Raw genomic sequence first — 22374 nt, 5'->3', positions numbered from 1 at the left:
ATAATTAAAAATATTGTGGAAGGTTTTTTCCTTTCACAAACAGATTCTCCCCATCCCAAAGTATTCCTGAACAAGGATTGATGGAATCACCAGTTGTGCCATTTTCTCCAGAAGCTGAAAGGATTTTCTAATCTTCGACTGTTTGACAGGACAGTGATGGGTAACAAAAATCAACAGAAGAACGAACAAAAATGGGATCTAGTGCTGTTAAATCTTTTAATTAAATCACTTCTGAAGTGTGGCCTGATTGGGAATACCTAAATATACTTTGGTCTCCTGACAGTATTTGTTGAACATAACTGCATTAAAGTTAAGCTCCTTTTCAAACTTATTTCAGCCCTGTAGGATTAATACTCAAACCTTTTTAAAAACTCCTTAATTTCACAGTGCCACTGCTCAGAGGCCCTCCTGACACTGAGCAGGAGACTGAAATCCCACAGGAAGAGACATCCCAAGGATCTGGCAGGGCTGGGATTTCTTTGATACAAGGCTGTCTTCAGTGCTTAGTCTTTGCTATTAAATAAATTGAGCCTTTCAGCAAAGTTAATTCACTGAATGCTCCAATATCCCCTTTTAAATTAGAAATGGGGCTCCCACACCCAGCCAGAGAGAAGGGTCTGTGCTCAGTGGGAATGCTGAGACACAGAATCCAGGGATCTGGACCTGAAGTCACACATGAATATCATAAAAATACACTGAAATAATCCAGCTGAAGGAACTGAGACTGAATCCAAGTGGATGAACTGCCCAGTGAGAACAGCAAAGCCTGACAGAGGTGGATCAGCTATTAAAATATATTTGGGTATGCACAGAGCCACAAATATCTGTGAACATTTTATGTAGGAAAAAAAAGGTATTTCTCAGATTTGCCATCTTCTTTTTATGCACCATTTTCTTGGAATTCTGTATTTTTGAAAATGATCTTTTATTAAATTGAATTCTCATCTGTTAAATTACTATATACAATATATATAAATCTAGTAGAGTGAACACTGTACAATTTTATTAATATGAGCAGTTTAAAATTTTGATTTCCAGTACTCTTGAGCTTGAACCAGAAACGTGATTTTTAACTATCTCCATCTACCTGGTTTAAAACTCCAGTCAAAAGAAGCTTATCCCTAAGAAAATTCAGGCACCCAAATCCCAGAATACTGTCATAATTCCTCCTAACATTTTTTTTTTCATTTTCATTTTGAATCATTTTCAGCTCCCCATGACTTTTATGTGAGATTAAATCCCTTGAACCCAAGCACTAAAACTTTCCCGAAGTTTTAAAAATTCCATGAGGATTTTTAAGAAGGCCCTCATGGAAGCTGGAAGGTGCTGCTGGATGCCCTGGACAATGCCGGTGCCACGAGGAAAATGCATGGAAAAGGTTCTTCCCATTATCCATGAGCAACACTGGCAATACCAGAGAGAGATTAATTCCTTTAATTAGCATTCCAATCCTACAAGCAACTACCTTAGGGCTTTGATAATTTGTAAAGCATTATAAACTAATATCCTCCTTCAGCTGGATGACACCATTCCACAAGTCAGCCATCAGGAATTAGGGATTTAAGGAAGCCACTGGTAGGGAATGTTTGCTTCCCTCCACACCAAGGGTAGACCAAAGCTTTTTAAGCAGAGATGACAACTTGAACAGATGGGAATTTTATTTTTGGGGATCAAACCTGCAGGTAGGGAGACAAATCACACTGGAGCATTCCCACTCCTCCTCCTCCTCCTCTCTGCATGACTGAGCTGCTGGGCCAGCTTTACAATCCATTATCTCCTTAGCAATTTGCAAAAACTAAATAGGAATTTTCAGCTGCAGGAAGGGATTCCAAGGCAAGGAAGTTTTCTAAAGACTGTGCAAAAACCAGAGCTCAGGCAGCTCTTGTCCACACAGGGAATGAGCAGCTCCTCACCTCCAGCCATCCCAAAACACCTGCACTGTCTCCAAACACAGCAGAGCTTTGGAAGCTGAAAGAATAAAGAACCCCTCAAAATCTGACAGCTGGGCCCTATGAAACCCTCAAAGATCTGTGAAAACTCCTCTCATGTCTGCCTCCCTCTCGGCAAGACAGCTGTAGATTAGAAACCGTTTTACCATTTTCCCATAACGATTTCTGGGATTTAATTAAACTTCAAATTCAGTGTGACATTTTCCATCTCACACTTATTGGCCTTGTGCTATTTTGGGCCTCATCTCCTTGTTATAATTCTTCTGCTGCTTTCATTAGTGAAGTCACTCAGAAATGTTTTGTCCTGCCACTGACGACAGAAGATGAGTCACAGAATCACAGGATGGGTTGGTGGGAAGAGACCTTAAAATCATCTCATTCCACCCCTGCCATGGCAGGGACACTTTCCACTGTCCCAGGCTGCTCCAAGCCCATCCAGTCTGGTCTTGGGCACTGCCAGGGATCCAGGGGCAGCCACAGCTTCTCTGGGAACCTGTGCCAGGGCCTGCCCACCCTCACAGGGAACAATTCCTAATTCCCACTATCCCATCCATCCCTGCCCTCTGGCAGTGGGAGCCATTCCCTGTGTCCTGTCCCTCCATCCCTTGTCCCCTGTCCCTCTCCTGGAGCCCCTTTAGGCAATGCATCCCTTGTCCCCTGTCCCTCTCCAGCTCTCCTGGAGCCCCTTTAGGCAATAGAGGGGGCTCTGAGGTCTCCACATTTTCAGTAACTTTTACATTTTAATATCTCTTTTAAGAGGACAAAACCTGTGCACACACATTCAATTTTAAGAATAATCCACGAGGTTTTCCCCCCGGTTTCAATGGAAACACATCCATTCCAGGTAACTCACTGAAACATTGGGTGGTTCTGAGTAACAGCAGGAAAAAAAAAGAAAAAAGTAACTTTTCCCTGCTTCTTCAATTCTCCCAGTGGAGCTGCTAGAAACAAAACCCTCAAGCAAACAAAACCCTGTGAAGGATCTGTTTGGGATGCTTTTCTCCATCAACCCTAAAGCAGGAATGCTGCCCGTTTCTGGTGAAAGCACGGCTGCCCCACCTGCCTCCCAAACTGAGCAGCCCAGGTGCTTCCTGAGCTCCAAGGCTGCTGTCTGGCACAGGGAGCTATTTTGGGAGCTGCTCTCATTGTGTTACAGCGTGGCTTTGAAACAAGGTGGCAGTTTCATTTCCTGCTCACAATGAGCGGGTTTATGACAGCTGACCAAAATATCCCGAAACCCCATTCAAATCCTAAACAGTTTCTACATAAGATCTTCAAATGAAAAAAAAACCCAACCAAAAACAGAAAGAAAGAAAAAGAAAAAAAAAGGGTCTTAGGTTTTCTGCTACCTTCCTCAAACATATTTCTCCCAGATTTCTTTCAAGTAACTCCTTCCCAATCCTAATCCTTACACTGCCTTCCTTCCTGGTGCTTTCTTTCTAGCAGGGGTTTTTCAATTTTTGTTTCTCTTTCTGGCTTTCCAGACATTTTCCTTGTTGTACATTCAGCTCAAATCCCTGATTTCATCCCTGATCATTCTGCCCCTCTGTCCCTGAGCCCAGGTGAGAGCCCAGCTGCAGAGCTGCCCCAGCCCTGGGGACACAGCAGCAGCACCTGGAGCTGCTGGAGAGAGCCCAGAGGAGGCCCCGGAGCTGCCCCAGGGCTGGAGCCAGGCTGGGAGAGCTGGGGGTGCTCACCTGGAGAGGAGAAGGCTCCAGGGAGAGCTCAGAGCCTGAAGGGGCTCCAGGAGAGCTGGAGAGGGACTGGGGACAAGGCATGGAGGGACAGGACAAGGGGGAATACCTTTCTTTCATAAGCATCTGTAAAATCACACTGCTCTTTTACAATCAACCCTTTTCTTAAGTTATTTCTGTGAAAACACTGAAGGAAACCTCACTAAAAAGTAAATTATATTATCAAGAAATAATTTATTTCACCATGAAATAATGGTCATTGCTTTAAGATAATTAAGTTGCCCTGAGATCCATATTAGACTTTGCCATGCTGCTTTCACACTGCACTGCCCAGCCATGGAGGAATAAACACCTGGATCCCTGAAATAAATGGACTTCTTTGGGTCAAATGCTTTACCAAGGGATTAATTTGTGACTGAAACACGAGGTGGGACAAACTGACTGTCACCAGACCAATGTGACCATCACATTTTCTCATCCTCACAACAGAAGTAGTTGTGACTCAGCTTCACTCCTGTGCCTCAAGGTCGTGTGGAAAGTCTGCATGATGAGCAACGTTGTTTTTCAGGGGGTGAACGGTGGATTTGAAACTGAAAATCCATATTTTATCCATGAAAAATTAAAAATATAATTGGAAATGTAATAATTGGGGGGCAGAGGGCAGGGATGGATGGGATATTTTGAAGGAATTGTTCCCTGTGAGGGTGGGCAGGCCCTGGCACAGGGTGCTCAGAGCAGCTGTGGCTGCCCCTGGAGCCCTGGCAGTGCCCAAGGCCAGGCTGGACAGGGCTTGGAGCAGCCTGGGACAGTGGGAGGTGTCCTTGGCATGGCAGTGGGTGGGAATGCCTTTTTTAAGTCCTTTCTAACCCAAACCATTCTGTGATTCTGTGACATACATACACCACAGTTACTGGTGCAAATACTATTAACTGTTAAGGCAAACAAACCTTTCTTGCTTGTGGTTTTACCAAAATTAACATCAAAAGTTGCATTTCCAGTGCAAATCCTCTTTTCACTTCCCTGCAAACATTAACTCACAGTCAGCTGGAATCCAAGTGCAATATTCCATGGACTGTGAACAGCTAAAATTCTCTAAGGCACTTCCCAGGTATCAGCTGGGAATGTGAGAGATGAGCATTTAAGAAAAACACTGAACAAGAGACCACAATTAATGATCTCATCATTTACGTGGATCCAGAACTACACCACAACCTGGAATTAATTTCCCCCAGGTTTGATGTGCACATCAGCACAGAGACAGATGTCCCTGGATGGGAAAACAGCGTGGGACCAGGATCAGCTGCTGTGGAACCACAAGGAGCATCTTCTGGAACGCTGGGATCATGTGCTGAGCACGATCCCTCCAGCCACCCCCCTCTGTGGGAATGACCATGAGGAGGCCAAGCACACTCATGGACTGCCTGGGAAGGAGAGTTCCTGTGCCCATCTGATGCTGGAGATAATGCCATCCACGGCTGCCTGAATTGGGATTACAAAATATTTGTGGCTGGCAGCTGACAAGGAAAGGAAGTGAAACAATAGTTCTTTCACTTGCACAAGTCCCCCCTGCATTTTTAAGGGAGTTTTACAGGATCTTTAAAGAATTGGTAGCACTGAAATAATAAAAGAGATTTATAGAAGAACATGGAAATCTCTGGTGACTTCAGAATTACTTTATCTTAATGCTATTTTTTCGTTGAGGGCCAGACTCTCCATTTTGACAAAGGAATCCCCTGGGTGCTTCTAAATCATTCCAGAAAGTTTGAAACAATACCATGGACGTAAATTGATTTCTTACAGTGATAATATTGGCTCTGCTTGTTCCAGAGGCTACAGAAATATGTGCTGATGCAAATGGTACCCTTTTATTTCTGCAGGACACAGCAGTGCTGGGCTAACATTCCTGAGCCAATTTAGGAATTTCAGCTACTGTGTCAACTTATTTTTCAATTCAGACAGAGCCACCAGGGGAAAGAACCCTTTGCCACACACATCTTATTAATTTCAGGACATAAAGCAAATTATTAACTGGAAGCCACCAAGTCCTCAATTTGGGGTCATTTTTACAAACACTGCCAGCTCCAGCTGAATCTCATTTGTGCAAGTCATGTTTGGAGCCTGCATTTCCATTTGTTTTAAATGATCATTGAAAGTGCATGGGAAAAGTGATGGATGACTGTGCTGAAAACAGAGAAGTCAACACAGCTTCACAAAAACTCCCAACCATTCCAACAAATGAAAACCAGGGCTCACCAGAACATGAAGGTTCCAGCACTGCTGGAACTCGTGCAGTGACTCCACTTAATTGCAGAATGAAAACAAAACCAGAAAGCAGAAGGTTAAATCCCAAGGAGAACCTCCTTAGCAAAAAATGCTGTTTGAAGGAATAATAGAGTAATTCAGGTTTAAAAGGGAGATATTGGTTCAACCTCTGCCCTCAGAGCAGGGTCAAGTACACCAGGCTGCTCATTCCTTGGAGGTCAGCCAGATCTCTTCCTCTATCAGAGTCCTTAAAAACAGGCAAGGGTGTGGAAAAGCCACACTTCACCTGTAATTTTATAAATCAACCTCTCAAATTAACAAAGCTCTGCTGTAACTTGTGTTGTTACTGTCACCCACACCTGAGCAAAGGGCTGTTGCAGGGAAATGATGTAACCCAGTTTTTATTCAAACCTGCCAAATCATCACAAGAACTCTGATCAAGAACAAGAGCCAAATTACACAACTCCACTTCCTCGTGTCAAGCAAACTGGAAAGTACAGAAAAAACCAGAAAAGCAGCCTGATCATTACAACAGGATAAAAGAAACCACCAAAACCACAAAGACAAAGCACCAGCTTTTGACACTGTTCTCCCTCAAACACCAAAGCCCACACGAGCAATGACATGAAATATTTCCTTTTGAAAGAGCTTAGTTTAGAAATACCTGCTGCTACTGCCTGCTGCCTTCTCCAGAATTTTTGTGTGCTCATAAAAAGTGCAGCACCACCTGTAAGCTGCTCCTCAGGGTGCCCAGAGAGGCTGTGGCTGCCCCTGCATCCCTGGAATTCCTCCAGGCCAGGATGGAGCAGCCTGGGTTAGTGGAAGGTGTTGGAACTGGATGGTCTTTAAGGTCCCTTCCAACCCAAACCATCCTGTGATTTCGAAATGGAGGTTTTTGTTCCCTCTTTCTTTCTCTCTTTAAATAATCTCAGAAGTGTTTAAAGTGTCCAGCACACCTGCTTTTCTTTTTTCACGTCAACATTTCCTCATAGCAAGTTGCTGTGTGAAGTCATTCTCTGAGATGGTTCATGAGGGGAACTTACACAATTAAGCGCACAGCATTAAAAAATATAAAGTTTCTTTAAGGATGAATAATAAAACAGTCCTAATTTGACTTCAAACATCATCTTGGACTTCCTTCTGACCTCAGTTTAAAATAAAAAACTAAGCACCAGGCAGACAACTTATTTTTAAATGGTTTTGGTATGTACTTTCACATTCAGGTGGTGGCAACTCTTCCTAAGCAGCTTGTCAGGAAACTGGCAAAGAATAAAACATTACCAGGCTTTATTTATTCAGTGCTTTGAGGGGTTTTAATTTCACTGCAGAGATTGAAATGGACATAAAGGACAGATAAAAGGCAAGGCAAAAGGATTCAAATCTTTTCTGAACAGAGACCTAGAATGGCTTTGCTCCTTATGAAGTGGTGTAATTGGAAAACTAGGAAGGCACAGTAGGAACAATTCTTCAATCTACTGAAAAAGCTGGAAGCAATTTGTATTTTCTTTCCAAGTATCCCTGTTTAGCCTGTGATGGCTTTCACAGTTACAAACACAGCAGAGCCGATCACTTTCTCTTCTCTGCAAAAAAAAATGTTGCAAAATAAAGTTACATACTCTGAATCACTGAAAACAAGGAGGAGATGTATGCACCAGGAACCCTGGGATGAAAACCCCCTTTTGCTGCCTGTCACAGGAAAGCAAACAAGGCCACAAGGTGGATTTGTGATTCATTTGTCACAGGACAGCACCACAGCAGCATTCCAGAGCCAGACACAAGAACAAACCCAGCAGCAGCTTCCTCTTGGGAGCAGCCCAAGGTGCCTCAGCCCAGCTCACATCACTCTTTCCCAACAGGCTGGAAATCCCTCCTGCAGGCACAAACCAACACTGTGGCTGCAAAATATCTCCACCCCTCCTTTCTCCAGCACCAACACAGCCTTTTATTGGATTTCACTGCTCCAAAACACTGAGGATCCATTCTCCAGGCTGGCTGTGCAGGAACTCCACCTGTCTGCTCTGCTGAGCTCAGCTCACACACGATGCCAGGACCAACCCTTGATGTCCACATCCAACAATAAACACTCCATGGTTCTATTTTATGCCAAGTAAGACACCTTTTAACCTACTGAAATAAAAGGTAATTTAATATAAGGAGAAAACAGATGGGAAAAGGCAGCTGAGCTTTTAACTCATTATTTATCAATGCAGCCATGTCAGAGCTGAGAGGAAAATCTCATGTTTTCCAGGGAAGTGAGCACTGCCTGCACATGCAGATGGTGCACAGGGATGGTTTGAGAGGGCAGTGCCACAACTCCAACCCAAAGGCAGGTCATGGCCAGTGTAAAAAATTCAGACAGAAACTCCCACAGATGAGAGGTTTGATTTGCAGCCTTGCACGAAGCTTGGATTGATGTAAAAATAAAAGTACACAGACATTAAGCAGAAAAATTATAAACTTATGCCTCTATAGCTGTAAATAAGAATATACCAACTTTCTACTTAGATTAGAATGTTACATATTGCCTTGTAACTAAGAAACCTGTCCCTACTTTAGAGCTATGGCTGACTGCTTGCTCTTTTAAATCTCACAGCCTTTGAGGCTGATGTTTATTTGAGTAATAAATCATTTTTAGCCCAACTGTGGTCCCTTCAATTCTTTCAATTAACACAGCGATAATAATTGGTATCTCCAAGATAACAGGCCAGGAACTGGGTAAGCTCCAGCCAAGCCAGCCCTGGCTCCCCGTGAGCCAGAGGCAACAGAACCCACACAGCTCCATCCTAATTCTGGAAACAAGAACCCGAAACCCATGGAGAAACTGTTTAAGGTGGATGCAAACAGCCTCTGACACACTTGTAAATGTTATATACAGTAATACAGCCAAGTATCAGATGAGAAGTTTGCATGTGTTTTTTTCTAGCTCTAAAGATTTTATCATTTTTGGGTAACAACTGTGAAAAACCAGGCACTGGATCCAAAATCTGAACAGCCTGAGGAGATACTTGATGTGATTTAGAAATGTGGAGAGCCCTGAGCAGTTCAAAGATCAGCTCAAGGGCAGCTAAATGGGGAAACACTCACAGACAGCACGTGGCACTACAGGAATACCTAAGGACTTACTAATATTGAGATTAAAAGCACATTTTCTGAATATTAATCACAAAACGGTAGCAAAGATGTTTAGTTTAGACACTACAACTGCTCATAGCATGTAAAATATACTGAGTCACACCACCACTCAAGCTACTGAAACAAAAACTGTGCTGGAAGGGTGGAAACTCCCTTCCAAAATCCTCCCTTCCCAGTGATGTCACCTAGAGATTACAAACACTGCATTTATCCTTCCCCCCCTTTTCCAGTTCCAGCATCTCTTTCAAAAATGGTAACGCCTATTCAGGGTTCTTTACTCTGCAGGCAGCAATTTTTTCCCCAAATTACTGCATTTCTCTTTTTAACACTAATTTCATCTGCTATTTTCTGCCTGGTCAACCAAAACTGGCAAGATCTTGCTCCATTTCTCAGTCACTGTCCATTTGCTTACCCTGAATGATTCTGCACCTTCAATTGGCCACCCCTCTCCAGCTCCTTCCCCATTTGTGATAAATCATTCTGCTAAATAAAATAATCATTTTTTTCTGTACTTTATACAGTGTAGTTCCCTCAGGAATTTCAGAAGGAGGAGAAGGAGAAACCAGGACCCTGCCAGCAAATCCCACTCCAGATTACAAACTGCTGTTCCTATTATATTTATTTACATATTTAAGCAATTTCATCCTTCAATTTACATTAGAGCCCCTGGATGAAAGAACTGGAGTCCAGTGATGCATTATCCTTAATTTTCCTGGAGATTTTCCATCTCTGTCTCCTAAAATCTCCAATTTTGTGACCTCTGCCTTGCTCTAGAGAATGACCCCATTCCCAGGACACCTGGGTGTGTTCCCAGGGAGTTTTGCTCATGGCCAACAGAGCAGGAGACCTGAATTTACAGCTCTTCATTAAAAACACACTTTTGTTTACCACACAAAGAGATTCAATTGCTATAAATATCTGCGAGATGCAGAAAAATAAACCCTGAGTGTTGTCCTTTCCTTCCACAGTAATTTGGCTGGATGAAAGCACTTAGGCTTTCAGTAAACCACAATTATTTATATAAAAGAATAAGTTGTAAGGCTTTTTCTGTATGAAAAATAAAAAGGTTCAGCTTGAGAAAGGCTTGAAAAAAAATTACCAAGGCTATTTGATCATTTTCAAAAATTATTTCAAGCACCCTTTTTGTTTATTTTGTTGTGAACCTATTAAATTCCCTTCTGGAATTGCTCCCAAGGAAGAGCATTAAGTGATGACAGCCAAGCATGCATGTAAGTGTGGAAAATCTTATGTAAGCATCAATTAATAATTTTATCTGCAGCAGCACAAGGAAATTCTTTACAAGCATTTCCATGTAGTAAACATTTAGTCAGCACAAATATTCACATTTTACTAACAGAAAAGCACACACAGAGGGAAAAGCAGGAGAATTCCTTTGGTGCTTTTATTTTTTATCTCACTTACCTGCTTTTCATATCAATATTTCCCTCCCAAAATTGCAAAGATGTGCTGATAATACAGGGATTTGTTATAATTCTATGCTATTTCTCCAATAAAGCAATTCAAAATGCAAATAACAGTCTTCTAAGTCACCCTGCCTAGGAATAATTTGTAAAGAGCTATTTCAAGTAAAGTTTGAAAATGTGAACAAGTGAAATGCAAGCAGAAAAAGTGTGAAGGAGATGACTTTACTTATTTGTAAAGTGATTTATTTGTAACTCTCAAATTCAAAGACACAGGAATAGTGTACATTTAATTAACTCTAGGGTGATATTTAAGAAAAAACAACTGAGAGCAATCAGATTTGAACTTTTTAAAGTGTGTCATTTCCTCTGAGTTCAAGGAGCTGCTCCTGCCTTGACCTGGCAAAGTGCCACAGGTGGGAACAAGAATGCTGACTGCTGTTCCTTAAAATCCATAGTTTGGGAACCAAGATAGTTAATAACTCTAGCTCATTAATCACACCATAAAGAAGTGTTCTGATCAGACATGAAATAAAAAGAATTATTGAATATGGTACTAAAGAAGTAAAAAAAATCTCTGGTTTCCTTACAAGAGGAAAAGACAGGGCTCAGCTTGACAAACCTGACTCCTTTATGCAAGTGAGTTTTTCAGTCAGGTTTTTTTTAGTCCTTTATCCAAGTGAGTTCTATCCAGCTGAGTTTTTAAGAAAGGCAGTGAATTAAAAAATGAAGCGACTGCTCAGTTTTGGGGCCTGAAAGCTGGTTCCAAGTTTTTTGGACACCACTGCAGGCTCTACCTTCCCTCTCACTCGTGGCAGCTCACTGGAAAAGCCAATCTTGGGACTTCGGACTTTCCAGATCTACCCAGTTCCCAGTTGTGATAATTCACTTGTGGGGAATTTTGGAAGGAATTCCAAACAGGACCTCTGAGCTGTTTTTGATGATGGGGTTTATTTTCTTACTCTTATCTTCTACAGGCAGGAAGGGGGAGTTCAGCTCACATCATTACAGCGTGGCTCAGAAGGTCCCACGACCCCCAGTTACAAGACTTTTTAAGGAATTATTGATTAATAAAACACTGCTAACAAGGACATTCATGTTTTTGACTCAATCAAATATTTCATCTTATGGACCCATGCTACAGTGCAAGCTTTCTTAGCCAATCATTTTGTGACACACAAACCTACAGTACTGCATTATGAACTCGTTTACCTCTTTTATTTTTCTATATCTAAAACTACTTTTATTTTGATAATATCTTAAACTCTAAAACTCTAAACTTTACTTATCTCAATGTGTCTCTGCTTCAAACTACAAATCCACATTCTCACTAAGTTTGGGAGCCTTTTCCAAGGTCTCAGACCAAATCCTGTGTTCAATTCTTGACTTACAGACCCAAAGTTCTGAGAATTCCCTGCATCTTGGATTCCAAGACCCTGTGGCAGGCAGGAATCATCTTCCTTACCTTCATGATGTTCACCAGGTCTGTTTGATAGTAGCGATCCTGGTGGGCATTGGCAGCTGCTAAAGTGAGGAGATAATCATTCCTGGCGTGGATAGCCTTGGAATTGCACTCAGATCGTCGGGCTTTTAACTGCAACAAGTGAAAGCACAGCTCACAAAGGGAATCTGAATGACCAAGCATTCAGGAACAGCAAATTAATTGTGTGCATATTGTGTTAATACATTTAGGGCATTTACAGCTTTTAATTCTTCCTAGTGATGAGGGGATTCCTGATGGATTTTTCTCTCCTGCAATTGGAATTTCACATGTAGTCTTCAAAGAACAGTTTTAACTCTAATTAGATACATAATTCCTTGCATATATTCCATATATAATCTATAATCTGCCCAGAGGATGCTCTTGCTTATCCTTTGTCCCACCAATTTCCCTTCCAAGCTGTCCCTCACCTCTACATTCCACATGATTTGGAGCATTTGCCTCAAGAAATGAGCAGCAAAATCCAAGTTTTATACTCACCTTCACACTTGCCTTCTGCAAGCTTATTCTTGACTGAAAAAGACTAAGTTTGGACCTGGAACAGAAATGAGCAGAAGAAATTGAATAATTGCTTTACACTATTTCTACAGAAGTATTTTTTCATTGTCTGAAGGATGGTGGTTTAAAAAGTAAATAAGAAAACAAAATCAAGTCAACAGCTATTTTAATATGAATAACACTGCAGGATAAATTTGCTCCAAAACCCCCAAGCTCAAATTTTTTGGATGTTTTTGTTTGTTTGTGTATGATTGTTTACTTTCTTCAAGTATTATAGGTAACTTTAATAAAGTTCTTTTCATCATCCCTCAGAAAGACAGAAAAGATCTCTAAGGAAACCATCATCTCATTCCCCGAGAGCAATTCTGAATAACTTCTAAAAACAAAAATTAAAGAAAAAAAAAGCAAAAGGGGTGTGGTGAACTCCCCTAAGACAGGCCAAACTCCAAACCCAAAACATGTGTTACTGGTTTTCCTGGAAGGAAGGAAATCACCCCCTTTAGGATGTCAAGGAACAGAAAAAACCTAAAGTCTCCAAAATTTATCTTGAAAAATGAAAAACAGTGTCCTGCTGCTCTTCCCTCTAAATGGAGTGATCCAAAATTTGAGATGTGTGGATAGAAAAGGAAGTCAGGAGGCTTCAATATCAAAGAAGTGCCAACTGACACACAGTCCACAAAAAATGCCAAATCAAAGCTGTTACTTGAACTTCCTTCCTAAACAAACCAACACAAACAAGTTCTAATTTCCTCTCAGGGTGTGCTTGAAATAGCTACAAAAATGTATAGGAGCAAAATGCAAAGAAAACCTGGCAGAATCTCGTTGAAAGCCAAATATCAAGTGCAAAACCTAATACAAATGTGCTTTTTGGGGCTGCAATTATTCCTACATATGCCATTATAAAAACATACTTGGCCTCAATATCAGCTTTCTCCCGCACCGCCTGAGCCATCTGTTCAGTCTCAAAATATTTCTTTTTGCCTTTAGCTAAATCTTTGACTGTCTCCTGTAGTTCAGCTTGGATCCTTGTCAGCTGGTCCACACACTGAAAGAAAGCATTCAGGAAAGAAAATATTACTTTTTTTTGCATCCAAATATTGTCATTATCATCAATGTTTTACTGCTTTTTATGGTATTTTATAGGGAAGGATGCAGGCTTCAAGTCACTCCTGGTCAATTATTCATGCAGGTCTTTTAAAACTGATCAGAACACAAAACCTTCTCTCTTCCTTTCTTTCTGCTGCTGTTTAAAGGTGTTAGGATAACCCACAAATTAAACAGAAATGTTCTGAAAGCTTTGGATGCAGTAATTAGTTGAAGTCATTGGAATACAACTGGGAAAAATCCAAAGGCAATCTACTGGAAGTGATACCAAAAAATTATTCATCTTTCCTTCTTTAAAATTTAAAACATCAAGCAAAAGCTGCCACATAAAGCACAACACAACAGGAAGAAAATTTATTATATTCAGCAATTCTTCAGACACCCTGCCAGTTTAAGAAAAACCCCAACAAAGTGGGAAAGGATCTGTGCTAAGCAGGATCTTGGTAAGAAAACCAATGTGAATCATCAGTGTCTAGAATTAAAACTCTCTTCAGAAGAGATTACTAAAGATTTTCTTTCACCCAAACTGGATTAAGCATGCAGGAGATTGATAGTCCAGGGGATTTCTATTTAATTACAGACATCACAGGCTGGATGTGGTCAGTGGAGGCTCCAGCAGCACCCATGGGTGAGTTCAAGGAGTTCAATTTGCCTTTGAGTCCTTCAAACACCACCCCAAAAGTCCCAGTTCTTTTCATATCATCACCACCCCCCTGGCTGCCCTCATTCCAGGTGCTGAACACCCCTGCAAAACCCCTCAGCTTCTTCATTACACTAATTATTAATGCATAATTACTGTAACCTCCTTTGGGAGCACTGCAGGACTGGCGGGGTGCTGGGATCCAACAATCTAACATCAACTTCCCTCTGTTCTACTGCTAAAAAATAACACCCAGCCACCTGGAAAAAACCAAGTGGCAGCCAACAGGAATTGCTGGTCTTCTCACCACACAATCCTGCACTCCCTGGAGCTGTCAAATTGCTACAAAGCCCAGAAAAATTCCCACTAAAGCCACTGTTTGATGTGTGCAGACCAATAAAGCAACGGGCTCCAGAGAGTGCATTCCCTAAAGGCTGGTTTGGGGAGTGGTGGAAGGCAGAATTTGGATTTCTGGAGACCTCTGTGTGCATCAGTGAAAAATGAAAGGTAAAATAATCTGTATGTAACGGATGGCTGACAAAGAGCTAAAAGCCTGTGAAAAGAACCAGGGTTTTGCAACATCAGCAGGGATTTTGATCCCTAAAATCTCCTGCCAGCATCAAAAAATTAAAATATCAAATAACCCCAGTTGTAAAAAAGATCATTTGAGAAGAGTTAAATAATCTTGCTTTGCATCCCTGTAGGATAAAAAATTGTCAGGAGACTGGAAGCCTCTTTAGATGGGTATTCCCATGTAACCTTACAAGTATTTTGCTGACTGAATTTTAATTTTGATAAGCTTTTGTCTGAATGGGGGTCAGAACAATTATTTCTCTGTCCATTATTTATCTGTTTGGGAATTCAAAGGGAAGGGTGAGAGGCTGCACTGTGTAAAACAATAAACTGGTTGTGTAGGAGAATTAATCCTGCCAAGTGGATGATAATTCCATGTTGTAGGAAAAGCACACTGCTAGAATACCCTGAACCAGAATACTGCCCTGATAATTGTAATAATTTGTTCTGCTGATTCAGAAGTGCAGGAATAAAGGAACTTCTATGACTTTTAAAAATGTAAAGATCCCACTTCTGCTGCTGACTCATAAACACAGAATTATCACCACTTGCAGAAGAATAAAGTACAATTATTTAGCAGTAAGTGCCATAAAATTGCCACAGCATTGTTTGGAAAGCTTCACATGCAAATAAAATTCCACAGGACAATAAAACAGCATTAATAAAGTTAATTTTTCCCTCACAAAACAGATATTGCGCATGTTTCTAAGAGTAGAATATTTTGTTTAGAAACTCAGAGCTCACATCACAGGAACATCTATTTGAATTTGTAACCAAGTCTTTTACAAAATACTCCTCTAGAACACAGAACTGGGTCCATTCTGGATCTTTGTGGTCACTTTGTAACAAGGACAGATAAAATGTCTGTTGTTTGGGTTTTTACTTTTTTATTAATGGGACATCTTCCACTATCCCAAGCTGCTCCAAGCCCCATCCAACCTGGCCTTGGACACGTCCAGGGATGGAACAGCCACAGCTTCTCTGGGCACCCTCATAAATGACTTTCAAACACAACAAGCAATTAAATTAATATCCAGCTCACTGGAACGACACTATTTTCTCTGCAGGGACAATTACAGCTAATTAAAGAGATAATTAAAGCAGCTTTTGGAGCACTTACTTGTGATAGTGTTACAGGAGGTGGCTGGACAGTCTCCACTCTCCATCCTGGAGATCGCTCAAGCCATTCCTCCATGTTTCAGATGGATCTTTTCTCAAAATCAGAACTTTTTCTAACAAAACCCACTTGCAATTGTCACTGCAAACCCAATGCAAGGCAATTTCTACAGCACAGTGTGAGATTTGCTGAGATACATTTGACCAACTGATACAGTATTTTTAGGAGACTCATTTCCCAGCAGTTATAATTTGGGATAACAGCTCAGAATTTTGATCCCTCTGCAACAAGCTGGACAAGATGAAGCGTACTATAAGATGAATCTTACAGATATAAGATGAAGAGTACTTACATATTTTAGAAGTACCACAATAAAAGATTTCTAAAAATCTATTTTCCTCAATAAAAATGACAATAGTTCAAAGGATTTCTTAAAGCACAAATACCTTTTTCAGCTGCTGCTCCTTAAAGCACCGGACACTCCTGGCTGGTTCAGAAATTAAGTTTTTATAGTTCTCACAGATATTGAGTCGGGACTGGGCCACCTGCATGGTGCCTTCTAAGAGTGATTTCCAAACTGAGTACATGCTCCTAAAATAATGAAACACAGAGAGGGTGTGGGAAGGAAGAAAGGGAGGTCAGGTGTTCCACTGAAAAATCGGATTTATGGAACGTCCTGAACTGGAAGGATCCTCCACGAGGATCAGAATCAGCTCCTGGGCTGGTTTATGTGACAGCAGCACACATTTCTCCAAGGACTGCTTTTAAAACTAAATCTGAGGCACAATCCTTTAGCAAATATCTCCACTTCTAACAAAACCTTTAATGAAGTTGTACCAAAAATAAAGCTTTTCCAGCCTGTTCCTCTCATTTAACTTGTTACCAAACATTTTGGGTTCAGCACTTGGGGATGGGTAGGGAGGGGTTTGGAGAAGGGATCTCATGGGTGTTATGGGAGTGTTTCATGTACACTTGAGACTGATAATTCAGTTTATTTCTTTCTAAACACACAGCCAATGTGAGGGTGCTGAAAGTCCCAAACACAAATCTGTCAACTTCTTCCTGCTTGAAATAAATTTTTTAATGTCCTCTTTGTCAGAACACAAAGAGGACATTAAAACAAAGCATCTGAAAGCTCATTCCAAATATTTAAGAGATGCTGTTCAAAGGCTTTCAGCAACTGCTTTATTTCTGGTTTCATGTTTTATCCACCTTTCATGTTAATGAAATAAAGTTTTGTAAACAACTGTGTCTTGCTTTGCCTCCTCCCTGCTGTCAGATTTGATCTTCACAAAGAACAGCCTCATAAAATGAGGTCTCTTCCTGTCTTTTCCTGTGAAACAATCCACACACTTACCCCTCTAGCCTTAAAGTCATTTACTAAAATCTATATTCAGATACAGACATTAATACCCAAACAGATGCAAATTACAGTTGTGGTCCTGTCAAGCTGTTTTGTTTCTTCCATCTTCCTAAATATTCAAGTCATAAACATCTATTTAAGACTAATCTCAGGAAAACAAAGCTTCTCTTTTAACTGGCAATGCTCTACTACAAAGGAAAAAGAAAAATTAGCTACAGAAAAGCAGTGATTCATTGTTAACTAAAATAATGACACAAATTGAAATGATAAATACAGCAATTTTGAGATATCCAACTGGCAAATTACCTATAATCACTTCGTTCCTCAGCTCTTATTCCAAGCCAGTCCTTCTTTAAGTATTGGCTAGCCAGCTTCTGAATGCTCTGTTAAAAAAAGGGGAAAAATAGTTAAAAAAGAAGGTAATTAAAACACCATTTCTGCTCTTACATCAGACAAATGAAAACCCAAACCAAACAATCTCCAGCTCAGCAAAAGTACAAATTCCCACACAGAGGTGGGAATGTTGGAAGGGAAAGGCTGCACTTGTGCCAGCTGTGAGAACCCCAATTTGTGTTTCTCTGCATCAGGACAGGGGGCTCTCAGAACCCAGGAAACATCTGGATCATCATGAGCCCACCCTGGCTTGCCCAGCTCGGATCATCCGAGGCTGCAGGAGCTCTGCTGCTCCCAGGAGGAGCCCATACTCAGACAAGAGATTGACAAATGCAGCTCATCTTTAATTATTCATGTTAATTGCACCCTTCAGTCCCCGCGTTTCGTTTTGCACGGCCTCGGGAAATCAATAACAACATTTTCATACTCAAGGTCAGAAAGCAGCAGGGTTTCATTTATAACCACAGAGGGAAGGGCAGCTGCTGCCACAGCGACCCCTCCTCTGGCTGCTGATCCCATTTTCCTCCATACACCAAAATATATTCCATTTTCCTCAATATACACACATATATCCCAATTTCCTCAATATATCTCAATTCCTCAATAAATATCCCATCTTCCTCAATATATAAATATATATTCAATTTTCCTCAATATATCAATATATATCCCATTTTCCTCAATATATTTTTCCTCCATATATCAATATATATTCCATTTTCCTCAATATACACATATATATCCCAATTTCCTCAATATATATACCAATTCCTCAATAAATATCCCATCTTCCTCAATATATCAATATATATTCCATTTTCCTCAATATATCAATATACATCCCATTTTCCTCAATATATCACTATATATTTCGCCACAGCGACCCCTCCTCTGGCTGCTGATCCCATTTTCCTCCATACACCAAAATATATTCCATTTTCCTCAATATACACATATATATCCCAATTTCCTCAATATATATACCAATTCCTCAATAAATATCCCATCTTCCTCAATATATCAATATATATTCCATTTTCCTCAATATATCAATATACATCCCATTTTCCTCAATATACACATATACATCCCATTTTCCTCAATATATCAATATATATCCCATTTTCCTCAATACATCAATATACATCCCAATTTCCTCAATATATCAATATATATCCCATTTTCCTCAATACATCCATATATATCAAATTTTCCTCAATATATCAATATATACAATTTTCCTCAATATATCAGAATATATCCCAATTTCCTCAATATATATTCCATTTTCCTCAATACATCAATATATATCCCATTTTCCTCAATATGTCTATATACCTCCCAATTTCCTCAATATATCAATGCATATCCCATGTTCCTCAGTATATCAATGTATATCCCATTTTGGGGACATGGGTTGGTGGTGGGACAACAGCTGGACTCAAAGTCCTTGAAGATCCTTTGCAACCTAAACCATCACCACAAAAACAAAGGTAATTGAAGCACCATTTCTGCTCTTACCTCAGACAAATGAAAACCCAAAGAAGCAAACAATCTCCAGCTCAGCAAATGTACAAATTCTCACACTCAGAGAGTGTGAATTTTCACTGGGTGAAAATTCCCACTCCAGCTAAGAATCAACCCCCCAGGAGTATTTTGGAAGAGCAGTCCTGAGGAAGAGCCTGGGGTGAGACATCTTTGCCCAGTGTCATTTATTTACACTTTCCATACCATGTTTAAGATGCAACAACCTTTGAATTACTTCTAAAAAAAAAAAAAATCAGAAGTAGCTCAAACAGTGCAAGATTTCATTAATGTCTCACAGCCCACACAGTGCTAGAAATTTATCAAGCCATGATTTGATCAATATGTTCACACCATCTTTGCCCAGTGTCATTTATTTACACTTTCCATACCATGTTTAAGATGCAACAACCTTTGAATTACTCCTAAAAAAAATAAATAAATCAGAAGTAGCTCAAACAGCACAAGATTTTATTAATGTCTCACAGCCCACACAGTGGTAGAAATTTATCACCAAGCCATGATTTGATCAATGTGTTCACAAAGAAAAATTAAATGTTGCTAATAGATCACTAGTAGCACAGTCATGCCCCCACATATATATTAAAAAAAAATGCAAATTCCATTAGGTAGCTGTTAAAAAATCCTAGATAAAAGGAAAAATAGCATTTCCTTTAACAATCATGCCCCCTCATATATATTAAAAAAAAATGCAAATTCCATTAGGTAGCTGTTAAAAATCGCAGATAAAAGGAAAAATAGTGTTTCCTTTAATCCTGGCAGAGCGATTTGTGATGGGATTTGGAGCTTTACGAGATGACTCCACCTGGTGCTAATTCCCTATTTCCACCCTTTCTTCTTCAGACTCCACTACAAAATCTGCCTCAAGATGCTGAACAAACATTCAGAAATAGGAAAAAAAGCTCGCTGGCAGCTGAGGACAAGCTCTGCCAAAATTAAGATGCCAAAATTAAGATTCAAAATCTGCCTCAAGATGCTGAACAAACATTCAGAAATAGGAAAAAAACTCGCTGGCAGCTGAGGACAAGCTCTACCAAAATAAGATGCAAAAAAAGTCACAAGAGGGATAAATAAAGCTATTTTTGCCCAGAGAAATCCTATCACTGATGTCAGCAAATAAACCATCAACCCAGTGTGATTAACCATTTATTTCCTAAGTGAACAAGCTCAGCAACAGAACCACTCAAAAAAAAAAAAATGAAGATAATAGAGAGGATAAAATAATCATGGAATATCCTGAGCTGGAAGGGACCCACAGGATCACAAAATCCAGCTCCTGGCCCTGCACAGTCTAACAATCCCACTCTGAGTGTTGTCCAAACACTCCTGGAGCTCTGGCATCCATGAAAAAATCAGCACAATTTCACATACACTCAGATTTGTATTTCCCAGGGCTGCAGCTCCTATTTGATGTTTTCTATCACCAGACCTCACACCCCAAATCTATTTATTGATATTATCTAATAAAGCCAGTTGTGGCAGGTATTGGGGAGGAAAAAAAAATTTAAAATATTTGCCATAATGCTTACAAAAGGGATTAAAATTAGAAAAGGAGAGAGGGAGATGACCCAAATTAAAAGATCATTGTTAGAAGACTTTTTAAAAGTCATATTAACAACACTTCCTAAAGCAGTTGTAAGGTTTTTATCTGTAATAATAACTGAAGGTGCTGATGACAGCAAGTGCCCAAAAAACTTATCACTGACAGCAGAAAGCATGACAGACACAGCTGATGTAACACTGAGTTTTGGGACTATCAGACAGCCACATTCAGGGCTGCTTTTCATTTAGGTGGTTTCGGTATCTTGCATCATTTTGATCCTTTCTCTTTGTCACAGGAGCTTTCTGACATGGTTATTTCTTTTATTCATTGTTTCCTAAGTCCTCTTCTGGCAGGCAAACACTCCACAACAGAGAGGCTTCAGTATCTCTCTTTGCTTCTTCTCTGGGAAAAGCAAGGTTACTCCCAATTAAACTGACTTCATGGGAAGTGTGGAAGACACTTTTACTAATCAACAGCTGCAAATTAACACTCCCTATTAGCATCTAGAAAAAGTCACAGTTTTATTATGTATTAATTCTTATTATCAGACCCACCCATTGCTTATGTGCAAAAGAGCTTTGCTGTATTTAATTTTTAAATGGGAAAAAAAGCATTGCGAATGTTGTACTTTGTCATTCTTGAGAGGTGCAGGCACTGTGGAAAATTCTGTTTTATTTCAGTACTGCTGGTTCTTCCAAAATAAATTTGACAGCTACACCAAGACTCTCCTGCCACTGTAAAAACAGCCTTTGACTGATATTTTCAGACCCATATTTGAGCAAGCCTGCATGGGCCATTCTCTGATGACCCTCGTGGGTCCCTTCCAGCTCAGAATATTCTGTGAAATGAATGAAGCAATGTGTGAGGACTGGCTGAGGATGAAGGCGAATTGTCACACACAGAGACTCCTCCAAAAAAATAAAGGGCAAAAAAACCCCACACAACCAAAACGCAAAATGTCTACACTTTGAAGAATGCTCCTACTACACAAATGAAAAATGAGGTGTATCCAAACCAAGAAATTTCAGGCACTTCCCCAGTGCCCTCAGCTTTTTTCTCAAACCAGTGAGATTTGACCCAACTCCAGCGAGCTCAGGGAGCCTGACTCACTCAAACACAGCTGAAATTCAGGAGAGAGCTTTATCAATCACACAGATGTTTGCCTCACAAGTTTCAGGAGTAACTTGGAAGAGATTTTGCACCCTTGCCAATCTCTTGGGAACATTTGGACAGGGAGAAGGGAGCAGAAAATGCAAAACAGCCTGTGAGGTGAGAACTGTGGTTCTTGAATCCAGCAGAACCATTCAGTGTCAGTACTAAAGTCTGGGATAGTGATTATTTCAAATGATCTTTTATTTACCAGAGCTAGATAAAATATTTTCATATTGAGAATGAAGGGACTCAGGCAGGGATTCCAGGGAGGATGTGGCGTGGCTCCACTGGCATCACAAGCTCTGTCAGACACAATTCTTGGGTTGGGAGCTCACACAGGGCCTTAGGCAGCAGCTCCATGGCCAAATGAAAATGAAAACAATGCCTGGAACAGGCAGCACAGGGACTTCTCCAGTGCATCCTGGCCCTTCCCAAAAGGTGTCCTGACTGTTGGTCTGCACTGCCTTTAACATGGTTAATGAGAGGC

At 40.4% G+C, this 22374-nt stretch overlaps 1 protein-coding gene across 4 annotated transcripts in view; it reads right to left on the bottom strand.

Moving 5' to 3' along the window:
- FCHSD2 (FCH and double SH3 domains 2) overlaps nucleotides 1-22374 on the bottom strand; it is a 121985-nt gene that overhangs the window by 41957 nt on the left and 57654 nt on the right. For all 4 annotated transcript variants that reach the window (XM_039697055.1, XM_039697056.1, XM_039697053.1 and 1 more), the window contains exons 4-8: nucleotides 17561-17637; nucleotides 16338-16482; nucleotides 13369-13502; nucleotides 12440-12494; nucleotides 11924-12052 (exon numbers count right to left, since the gene is read on the bottom strand). In XM_039697055.1, coding sequence (XP_039552989.1) covers nucleotides 11924-12052; nucleotides 12440-12494; nucleotides 13369-13502; nucleotides 16338-16482; nucleotides 17561-17637 — 540 coding nt within the window. The remainder of the gene's footprint in view (nucleotides 1-11923; nucleotides 12053-12439; nucleotides 12495-13368; nucleotides 13503-16337; nucleotides 16483-17560; nucleotides 17638-22374) is intronic.

The sequence above is a fragment of the Passer montanus genome, unplaced genomic scaffold, assembly GCF_014805655.1.
Source record: "Passer montanus isolate IOZ18808 unplaced genomic scaffold, ASM1480565v1 scaffold116, whole genome shotgun sequence".
In the NCBI taxonomy this organism is placed as follows: domain Eukaryota; kingdom Metazoa; phylum Chordata; class Aves; order Passeriformes; family Passeridae; genus Passer; species Passer montanus.
Note: the sequence above shows the minus strand (reverse complement) of the source record. Positions and strands in the feature narration are given on the sequence as shown.